The sequence below is a fragment of the Setaria viridis genome, chromosome 2 (genome assembly GCF_005286985.2).
Source record: "Setaria viridis chromosome 2, Setaria_viridis_v4.0, whole genome shotgun sequence".
Classification (NCBI taxonomy): Eukaryota; Viridiplantae; Streptophyta; class Magnoliopsida; order Poales; family Poaceae; genus Setaria; species Setaria viridis.
Genome location: NC_048264.2, coordinates 5,806,679 through 5,818,102, shown reverse-complemented (window position 1 = coordinate 5,818,102; position 11,424 = coordinate 5,806,679). Strand labels below are relative to the sequence as shown.

The 11,424-nt window shown below is 47.2% G+C and overlaps 1 protein-coding gene across 1 annotated transcript; it reads left to right on the top strand.

The window, feature by feature from the left end:
* Positions 1–4,537: 4,537 nt before the first annotated feature.
* On the top strand, positions 4,538–6,167 carry LOC117844007 (phosphoenolpyruvate carboxylase kinase 2-like). The gene is made up of 2 exons (XM_034724795.1): positions 4,538–4,807; positions 6,021–6,167. Exons 1-2 carry the CDS (start codon positions 4,538–4,540, stop codon positions 6,165–6,167), a joined length of 417 nt encoding a protein of 138 aa, XP_034580686.1.
* Positions 6,168–11,424: the final 5,257 nt, after the last annotated feature.

Genomic DNA, 11,424 nt, shown 5'->3' with positions numbered 1-11,424 from the left:
GATTAACTCGGCGCTAACATGAGCAAACAGGTTTGGGTGAAAATAAAGGAATCATAGGTGCAAGGTGTGGTGTGCGCCGCAGCTCGCGTTGGATTCCGTTTGGAGCACACATGCATGACGACACACTCTCTACCCTAGGCTCCTACAGTGTCCACTGTGGATGCACTATTAATTAGGCAGCTGATGGATCCAAAGCCGTTATTCCATTAATTACATGCCGTACGGTGGATCCCCTTTAATTTGGTCCAAGATAAGCAAAGGGAGCCTCGGATCACGAAGCAGATAAGCTAAATCTCCGCGCGCTTTAATTAGTAGTGTACTTTGTCAAATCAGCATAGCCCTTAACTTTTTTTTTGTCTGAAACAATATAAAGCTGCTTGTGATCTTCGGACTAATTCCGAAAAATAATTAAAGTACAAGCGCCTGACAGATAAAGCCAAAAAGGTCCCCCCTTGTTACATTGGCCCTTCTCAGTTTGGCGGCAATGTCAGCCGACCTCACGGCACAAGTTTCAGACAGAAAAAAAAAACTTCCTCCATCTATTTTTATAATGTGTGATATGACTTGGCACAATCTTCCAAATAATACTTTGATCATTCATTTATCTTATATTATATTGTTTATGATTATAAACTTAAGACCATTGTAGAGTATATTTGATTAGGAATCCAATCATATAAAATTTACATTATAAAAATAAAAAATAAAGTTTACAATATAAAAATAAAAAATAGTATTTAAATTATTGGTCCAAGATTACAAAATTTGAACCTAAATTTGCGTGTGCACCTTATAAATAAAAACGGAGGGAGTAGAGCACAGTGGAGGAAGCTGTAATCACATAGTAATTAACACCCCTCCCACTCACCCCAAATCCCAAATCCATAGAAGGAAAAAGAGAAAATTCCCTGTATACTATCCAAAATTTAGCTCATCTCCTATTCCTTATGTACCATCAATTCTAATTTCTCATCCCTGTGTGCCAGTTAAACTCTACCGTTAAAAAATCCACTGTACTTTGCTTCTCCATTGTATCTCTCTTCCTACCGTCTGTGATTTTTCAAATTGGAAAATCGAAATGAAGCCCTTTTTTCAGTCTATCTGTATCCTTTTTATAATATAATAGGAATTAATTAGAATATAATAAATATTTCGTTTCGTCTAGGAATAGAACTTAAAAATATTCCTTGACTTAAATAAAATCTGGAACCCATGGCTCAGAGCAAGGCGACAAGCCCATCCTCTTCCCTCGTATGGGAGCAGATCGCCGTGCTGTAGTATGGCGGCCTTCAGGCCCACGCGAGGGTCGCCGCCAGTGTCGTTTTCCTCGCGCACGCCGGCGTCGGACGCAAATGTGCAAGCCGCTGCTTGTGCGGTCGTGCCCAGATGCGCACCAGCGGGGCGCGTAGGGAACGCGAGGCAGCCTCGGTGTCCCGCGCGGCTGCGCCATGAACTCGAAGGGAAGGCCGGAGCACGGAGAGGAGGGGAGAGCAGGGAGCCGAGGCCGGTGCGTCTCGGGTGGGCATCTGAGGCTGACGACAACTGCGAGCATCCGAGGCCGACGACGCCGGGGTCACGAACCCCAGGACGAGCGCGGCCGCGGCTAACTTCCACCTGGTGGCCACCGGGACCGGAGGGCCGCCCCCGTCGCTGGAGTCCAATTCCTATGCTAGCACCCGCCGCGAGATCCGGGACCAGGGCATGTTCCCGCTCTCCGTTCCGGCCGGCAATGCTGCAGCCGCACTTACGGTGGCGCGCCGTGGTCCCTTCTGTGCACGACGGTCGACGGACCGGAGCCGGGCAAGGAGCAGCAGAACCAGCTGTATGGAAAGGAAGGATTGCAACTAGAATGGGTGTGCACAGGGACCTCCTCTGCCTTCTTCACCACGCGGCTCGCCGGCAGCCATAGCCCGTCGGCGCTGCGGAGATCCACGACTTCAGCGACACGGAGACCATACTGGGCTCATGTATGCGATGAAGCTAAGAAACGATTGCCCAAGCACAGAATCCCGCGCATCCTGAAGGCAAAAGAACTGGCACTCTATCCATGGTGGGATTCGAGAGGACGTGGACAGGAAACCCTTGGAGAGTGGGAAGGTGGCAACGAATGGAGTACACCGGTATGAGAAATTGCTGCAAGACTCAGTGTAGAGATCGAATTTTGGTTGCCTTTAGCCAGCTTGAAAGGGGAAAGGCTCTGGAGTAGGACTGAGTGGAAGAGAAGGGAGTAAAGTGAAGCGAGCAGCAACAGGCGGACGGCAAGCACCGCGCGAATGAACGGCAGTGGCACACAGGGGATGAAAAATTAGAATCGATTGCACATGAGAGATGGACTAAATTTGGATGGCACACAGGGGATGAGCTAAATTTTGAATGGCATCCAAGAAATTTTCTCAATGAGAAAACGAAGGACATCCGACGACGAGGGGGAAAAAATACCATTGGGCAATATGTTTCTTTTTCTTCCCAATAATTTTTGACAAGGTTCAAAATCAATTGTTGACTTTATTTTTCGGACACTCTTGGAGATGCTTTAAGTAAGGAAAGGGTACTGCCCGATAAAAATTACTCTATTTGTTCCAAAATGTAAGTCGTTTTGACTTTTCTAGATATATAGATTTTGCTATGCACCTAAATATAGGGTTATGTCTAGATACGGGAAAAGTCCAATTTTCACCCTTCAACTATACTAGAAGTCTGACTTTTAATCCACAACTACAAAACCGGACATGGAGACCATCCAACTATCAAAACCAGGTAAATTTGACCATTTAGGTGGTTTCAAGAGTGATTTTGCATTTTCTAGAAATTTTAAAAGTTTAGAATTAATTAAAAAGTTCATAACTAATTCATTTCAAATCTGAAAAATATCAAATGGTGTTCTTTTTGGCATTATTTGATCCTTGGTTGTTCATGTTCATTGTGTTTTATTACGAGCAATAAAACACTAGGAATAGTATCAAATATGATGTAAACAACTCCTAATAGACTACCACCAAATAGCTTACATTCTTAGAAAACTTTTGGTACCAATCATATTTTTTTGGATTTGAAATGAATTAGTTATGTTTTTCTTTATTAAATCAAAACCTTTTAATTTCTAGAAAATGTAAAACCACCCTTTAAACCACCTAAAGAGCTGAATTTGCATGGTTTTGACAGTTGGCGAGCTTTCCGTGTCCGATTTTGTAATTGTAGGTTGAAAATTATACTTCTACTATAGGGGTGAAAATAGAACTTTTCCCTAATATATATGTATGTGGATGGAGTACGTACTCTATGATCAACGTACTACCTCACATGTTTAGACTGGTAATATGGCAGTGAGCAACGCGTTGGGTTGTTTGTCTTTCTACCTACCCTTCCCATACAAACTGGGACCCGCCGTCGGTGTGACTATCTGTGAGTACGGTCGGCACGTACGACCCATACCAATCCAACAAACTGACCGCTCGCTGCAATGCCCACTTGCATTTGCCGCGTCCAGAAGACGCTGTAGCAGTGAAGGCCCGTACAGAAGTGTACGGTACCGTACCGGTGCGCCTCCCTCGTCGCCGGCACGGAGTACGTACATATCCCCATCGCCTGAGATCGAGAGGATACCGTGCCACAGTTGAAGGTACTCCGTACGCGGCAGCAGAGAACAGAAGACAAGATGCCAGGCCAAAGCTTTAAACAAACCCTCGGAAGCCATTTTGTCAATTTTTCATCGTACAGACAAGCTTTTTTGTTAGCAGATGGATCAGACAGATGTTGTTAACTAACTGGGCTAAGTTTCACGAGGGCCCAATAGGTTCGTGGGAGTTGGGCCGGCTACCGGATTAACGGGCGGAATTTCTAAACAAACATCCACCTCTAGTCCGCCGGCTGAACGAAGGCCTTCGAGCCGTGGCCGCTGTGACATCGTACATTATCATGAAAACGGGCCTGACTCATTATTGGTTGGGCCCTCGGCCCGCGCTTTTGAAGTTCGAACTGATGAGTACTTTATTTCTCTTTTTCTTCTTCTCGTTGTTTCCTTTTCCTTTTCTTTCTTCTTTCTTTCTTTTTCACAATTTTTTCTTTTACTCCTTAGAACTCTTTGCAACATAACACTAAATAGACACCACTTGGGTAAATCTACACCAGTAGAGTAAATAGACACTTGGTAGGTAAATAGACACCTTTTGGGTAAATGAACACCAGATGGGTAAATAGACACCACCTAGGTAAATACACACCACCTAGGTAAATGGACACCAGTAGGGTAAATGGACACCTGGTGGGTAAATGGACACCTGGTGAGTAAATATGCACATGGTGGGTAAATGGAGGGAACGAAGGGTTATTAAGGTCATTTGGAATTCGGGTCGATTCATGTGGGCTGGGTAGCAGGCAAGTGGCAATTTCCATGGACTCTAATTCATGGAAGTGTTTGGATGTGCGTGTTAGCCCAAACAAACTTCGAGTTCGTGGCAGCATGTGCACGACTGGCAGACTTCGGGTCCGTGGCGTGGGTGGGCGTGGGGGCCTTGGCCACGCGGAGGGGTTGGTGGGGATGCCCCATTACGTGGTGCCCGAGGTGGTGTTTGGCAGCGAGTACGACGCAAAGGCCAACATGTGGAGTGTCGGGGTGGTGATGTACGCGCTGCTCTCCCGCGACGCACTCTCCTTCGGCGGCGAGAGCGCCGCGGAGGTGCTAGCGGTCGTGATGCGGGGCGGCGTGCGGTTCCTGCCTAGGCTGTTCGGCGGCGTGTCCCCGACCGCCAAGGACCTGACGAGGCGCATGATCTGCCGCGATGAGTGGAGGAGGTTCACTGCTGAGCAAGTCCTTAGTGAGTAATCCCCTCAACCCCCCTCTCTTTGCTCGGTTTCCTCATCAATCTCTGCTTGTTTTTGCGTCGACCCTGAGTTTGATCAAGGAATCTAACAAATCTACCGTTGTTAATAATGCAGCTCACCTGTGGATCGTGAGCAGCGGCGGAGCCCGTGCTGTGGGGCAGCCAACCTGAAGTGACACACACACCAGCAGACCATGGCGGACGGGGCGTGTATCGTGGTAGAGATACGTCCACGAACACCGACGTTGTGTCTACGGTTTTGTACGTACGTAGTAGGGACCAAGGAGAGTGATGAAGAGTTTGTAGTGGTAGTATTGTACGCTGCTGCCGGCTGCAGCGTAGCATCACGCGGTGCCATCGCAGCAGAGCAGGTCGATCGGCAACGAAGCTTTTACTCTATAGATATTTCTAGTACATCGATCTTCATGCAAAAAATTAGGTGAAGAACTGTAGCAAATGGGTACTGTAGCTCGCGCAAAAAACACTAACCCCAACCAAGGGCAAGAAAGACTATTTTCACCAATTCTTATAATTTCTAGAGTTAGAGTTTACATCATTAGCCAAACAGGTTTATAGCTCCCTATTTTTCTGAAGCTGTTTTTTCTGGAGCGGAATAGTCCCAAACACGCCCTTAGCATCAGATCCAGAGAATGCGTCGTGTTTGTTGGTTACAGTGCCAGTCACAAGGGTTGCAAGTTCCCTGATCGATAAGCAGGAAGAAATTACTTTTGCCGAGACATTTTTTTTCCTTTCAAACACCCTAGAACCAATCTGCTTATCCTACAACAATCGGTTCACCAAACAGACAACCAGTTCTGTTCTTAACTGTCACAAGCCTGCACTAGTACACTGAGAACTTCTTGAGTGACAAAAATACGACAATAGAAGCTCCAGTTAATACCTTCTCCAATGACCCACCGAGCAGGCCAGTAATTGATGACTTACCCACTGACAGTGGACCTACTATCACTATTGCTAACCAAATTGGTGTAGATGTCCCCGACAATGCAGTTTCTCCAAATACTTCATTAGAGGACTAAGCTGCAACCTTTAGAGCCTCGGCAGAGAAGTGCACAACAGTCATGCCATCAATGCGCACAAGGCTCAGAGACAACATTGTCTATCCCAAAGAGTTCACAGATGGCACTGTAAGATGTTCAGCAGCTGTGTACACTCATCCTTAAATGTCTGCACTTGCAGAACCCAGTTCTTACACTGAAGAAGTACAATATGATCAATGGAAACAAGCTATGGATTCGGACTTCGGAGTATGCTGCTCTTCCAAAGAATCAGACTTGGACACTTGTACCTCCCAAGAAAGGTGTAAATCTCATCGACAAGGTGTAAATCTCATCGACAGTAAATGGGTTTAAAGTCAAGAGAAGAGCAAATGGGTCTGTTGATTGATACAAGGCTAGGTTGGTGGAAAATGGATGCAAACAGAGTTTCAATATGGACTACTTTGAGTCTTTGACACCTATAGCCCAGTAGTTAAGCCAACAACTGTCAGGGTGATTATTTGTATTACTGTCTCAAGAGGCTGGAAACTGAGGCAAATTGACATATAAAATCCTTTTCTTCAAGAAGAGGTTTACATGCGCCAACTACCTGTTTATGAAAGCTCTGATGTTCCCTCCAATTACATAGGTAAGTTGAAAAAAGCACTTTATGGACTGAAGCAAGCACCACATTGGTAAGTTGGGGTTTCTTGCCCTCTCAGGCTGATGCTTCCTTGCTCATACTCAACAGGGATCTCACAATGTACATGATGATTTATATCAATGACATCATCATTGTGAGTTGCTCATCAATTGTTACTGATAGATTGGTGAAGAGCTGACAATGGATTTTGCAGTCAGGATGTGGATGAACTTGGGTATTTTCTAGGCACTGAGGTCAATCCTGGCAAGCAAAATCTTATACTATCTCAAAGATTTGCTGAAAAGAGAAAAAAAAATGGAAAATCGGGGACCCATCTCAACTCTAGTGGCAATTACTGAGAAGCCTCTATCAGGAGAAGCACAATTTCAGTATAGGAGCGTTGTCAGAGGTTTACAATACCTGACAATTACCGTCTCTCTTCTGTGATCAATTGAGTCTGTCAGTATATTCAGACCCCGGCTGACAAGCATTGGGAAGCAGTTAGAGCAAATACTTGGCTATGTGAAGGGAACAATGATCAATTAAGGGCTGATGTTTGTGAAGTCTGACAGTGACACACTGCAGCTTATTCAGACAGCAGACTGAGCCGGGTGCCCCAAGATTGTCGATTCACCAGTGGGCTTGTTGTCTTACTAGGATCCAACTTGGTATCATGGAGCATTGGAGATCGAGATCGGAAAGCCATTGCAAATGTCACTGCTGAGCTAATCTGGGTTCAGTCATCACCGAAGGAATTGGGCATTTTTCAGAGATGTGCTACCTTTTTGTTCGTGAGCAAGTGGCTCAGAAGGCGCTCAAGGTTTAGTTGACAATTCATCTTGTCTAAAGATCAAGTAGCGATCATGCAAGGGCTTACAATAATCTCCGATCCACCGTTTGTTCATCAAACTTTAAAAACTTCTTTTGAAATCTACTTTGGAGATTTAATTTGGTCCACAAAAGACTCGGGTTTATCCATAAATCTTGTATATTACTGACACGAGTTGCCGGTTTATTTCTACATGTAGCACACATGTTGTGCAGTACCGTACAAATTACAAGGGAAAGGAAAAACAGCTAGCCGAAAAAAAAGTGTAACCAACAAAAAAGCTAGCACACATGTTGTGTGCCAAACTTGATCTCCATCTTCCAAACCTCAAATCAAGTCATATATCTATATTTATACCTAACACTAAAGTGCGGTAGTTTCTTCCAACCATCGGATAGTTTTGTAAAAAAGTTCCTCAACTCTTTACTAATTAACCTGCAACCCTGAGTTAAACAGTCCATCCTTTCTCCGACCGTCAGGTAGTTTTGCAAAAAAATCCCTCAACTCTTTATTAATCAACCCGCAACCCTGAGTTAAACGCTCGTCCTTTTTTTCCTCACTCGCGCTGCTCCAATGCCCTTCCTCCCTCGATCTCTCCGTCCGCGGCTCTCCCCAATCCACCTTGGTCCTGCAGTCAGGGCGTTGCCGGATCGAGGCCTCTGCTAGCCATCCGCACGAGGTTCGAGCCACGTCCAGGTCATTGGCGTTCTTGTTGGCGTGGGCCGCTGCTCATCTTGCATGGGGGCTGAAGCCGAAGCTACGCCCCATAGCCCCTCGTGCTCCGCCTCTCCACAATACCTCCGCATGCGCTACAGCTCCAGATTAATGAGGAGTCGAGGACTACTCGTCATTATTGTCCCATGTTTGCAGGAGGCAGGATACGCCGTTGCCATGATGGAGGTTGATATTGGGCTCTCTCATAGGACGGCTGCATCGGCGCGTGCTTGCCGTGTGTGCACGTCAATCTGCCGTATCACCCGCACGAGTGAAATTGGAGTAGCTGCAGCTTGCTTGCTTGTGGATTGGAGTGCTACGTGCTGCAAGTTGGACTGAGTGGAGCGACGGTGAGGCAATGGAGGGTGGCGCCGAGCTCGCCGTAGAGGGCATGGCTGCCCACGCGCATCCTCGTCGACCAAGCCACTGTTGGGGGATGAGGGCGACGAGGCTGCACCGTGCCGTCAAGGATGAGCTCTGTCCATGCCAATGGTGACATAGATGAGCACGATGAATTGTGTCTATAGTGATGGCGTGCTGGTGTGTGTCCCTCACTGGAGCCTAGAGTTGGTGGCTTGGCAGTGGATAGAGGGAAGCTCGAGGAGGTGGCGGTGGACAAAGCTCAAGAAGATGACGGACCGAGGTGGGGGTCGAAGGGAGGAGGTGGCAGCAAGTGGTGCCCGGTGACGCACTCGGAAGATGATGCGAAGATGCTGAAGAGGCTCCTTGACTTGAGGCCTGAGCTAGGATGGCTGTGTGGATCGCCGCAACGGAGCTGGGAAGGAGTATAGATGAGAGAGAAATGGGTGAGTGGATTAAGTGGCTCCGTCCGCGGTGATGGACCGGAAAAGCCTAAGCAGACACCTCGGTGACTCAACACAATGTGTCCTTTATTTCTCCATGCGTCGCCGGTGGACCTGCCAGCAGTGTCGAGTTGTGGCAATGTTGCAGGCTAGCTAGAGCAGTCCGTCTGTCCGGTGTACGGTTTATGCAAGACATGCTCAACACTGTGCATGGTCCACGCATGGTCCTCGCATGCATCACTAGAAGTTCGTTTCTGCAGAGTTGACTAGATACGCTCAAGAATCAAGAGCAAAGGTTGTTCGATTTATTTTCTTCCGAAAGAGACTAAGTTGGTACATTTTCTTTGCTCAGTTTATAAAACATCACAATTTATAAAGAGCTATGGTAGACTTGAGAGAGAGAGAGGTGGCCAGTACAATGCACGACGCATAAAATCAGTGAAGAACTTCTAAATGAAATTAAAGACACATCGATACGTAGATTACCTTATGTGTTGGTTTGACACAATCACACGGTAAAGACTAAGGTTAGGAGGTGTGATTCTTATAATATGTCTTTATGCTTTTCAAGCGAGTAGAAAGGATTAAATAAAATATATACAAGTGTAAAATATAGGATAATAAATTATTGGAGTCGGAACTAAGAGCAACTCCAAGAGGCTGCTAATCTTACCCCCAATACCTTTTTTAGGAAAAAAGAGAGAAAAAATGAACTCCAACAATCCACCTAAACCTTCCCCAATTTTTTAGCGACGCTAAAAAACAGCCTGCCACCGCGTATATTTTAGCGTTGGTGTTCCTCCCCCAATCCTGATTCCCGCACGCCCGCGCGTCCCTTCCGATGGGCCCAATACAATGACGTGGCCTGTGTTTGAAATATTGGGGGCTATTTATTAGCGATCTGCTGTGGACTAATATGTTTTTGGGGGAAATTTTGTTTAGGAGAACCCCCAATACATAGTTTTGGGGAAGAATTTTTTAGGATACTCTTGGAGTTGCTCTAACACTTTCAAAGTAAATCGTGGTCCATGGCAACGCACGGGTACTGTGCTAGTTATAGGATGATAGCTCACCGCACATCCCACGCGGCGCTGTGGCTTCCACGGTGGCAGGTTATCAGGCAGAGATTAGCATCTCAACTGGGTCGGCCAAGTAGTTGGCTTTGGCTTACTCAGCAGATCAGAAGTTAACGGGCTGGGCTCGCCATTGCGTTACATAGATCTTTAGTCTAGAAAGAAAAATGGGCCTCTCCCGTTCTATGTCAACACATGGGCCTTGCCCGCTCAAAAGAAAAATGGGCCTACAAAGAGCACACCTCTCCCTATCTCTTTCTCTGAGTTCCAACAGGGACCGCCACAAGTTGGGGCTCTCCTCAGGCCTCGAGTTGCCGGGCGAGGGCGCCGTCGGAGGGGCCTTGGTGCCGGCAGCCACATCGGCTTCACGTCCATGTTCACTGAATACGCTGCGGCCATGCCGTGGTTGGAGCTCGGGCTCTCGCACGACGGCCACATTGTCGTGCTTCCCGTGCGCGCCCAGTCAATCAGCCAGTTCTACCACCAGGTAGGGGCGCGCTCATCGAGCTAGCTCGTTCATCGATGCATCCTCGAGGACATGGATTACATGGAGGACCCTCTCTCATGGTGCCCAATCAATTGTAGTCAACGGCTTCGATTGGCTTGACAAATGCCGTTTGATTCGATTCCCAAATCTGCAGCCATTCTCGTGAGGCATGCATCCCTTCAGGCTCCGGCGTCTAGTGACGGCCATCCTACGGGCGAGCGGTAGTCCGGCGTCTACGGTGATGGAAGCGAAGCGGCTCGAGACCGAGATGGTCGTCCCGCGCGATGCCATGTAGGAGGACGCCAACTGCCACGCACTTGGGCTGCAGCGCTTGTCGGCGGACTCCCCGCCGTCGACCATGGCCAGGGACGAGGGGCTGGAAGAGGAGGACTGGAGGAGGATTGCGTGGGGGATGGTGAGGACTGAGCACTGAGAGAGATAGGTGTTGAAGAAGATTTCAGAGTTTGCTAAAAAAAGATTTCATAGGCTGACATGTGGGACCCACAGAACCAGCTGCCAGCTAGGTGTAGTTTGGCGCCACGTCGGACAAAACCGTTGTTGTTTCGAGCTTGGGTGGTCCGGTGCATGGTTTCGCGAGATCAGAGAGCCATATGACTGGTTTTTGAGACGAGGGTGAAAACACAAACTCAGCCAATGGTTTAGGGAGACAAATATGATTTTTTTCCAACTATAAATACACGTGTGGGGAGGCCTTTCCCCATCATTAATTGGACCTTAGGTGGGTCTGGAAAGAGTTTTGTTGGATTATACATGGGCCGGAAAATTATTGAAACACGTTACACGTAGACACCGACAAACGACAGCAACATAGCATGCAGAAGTAGAATCTGGACGGCACATAGGGTGGATGAACTCTGCACGTCTTGAATCCTTGAAGACTGTGTATGCAGTGCAGCACATTCGCCCTCAACACTTGACCTGATGATGCTCGACATGTGTGAGAAAGTTCATCTCATACTAGCATCACTATTCCGGAAAGAGAAGCATAGTTGATAACTTCTACTGTAGAGCATCTAGTGCCATCAGTTGTAGTTAG

Coding starts and splice junctions, on each gene's coding strand:
- LOC117844007 (XM_034724795.1), top strand. CDS start 4,538: ATGCCCCATTACGTGGTGCCCGAGGTGGTGTTTGGCAGCGAGTACGAC. Junction 4,808..6,020: donor GGAGGTTCACTGCTGAGCAA/GTCCTTAGTGAG, acceptor CTGCACTTGCAG/AACCCAGTTCTTACACTGAA.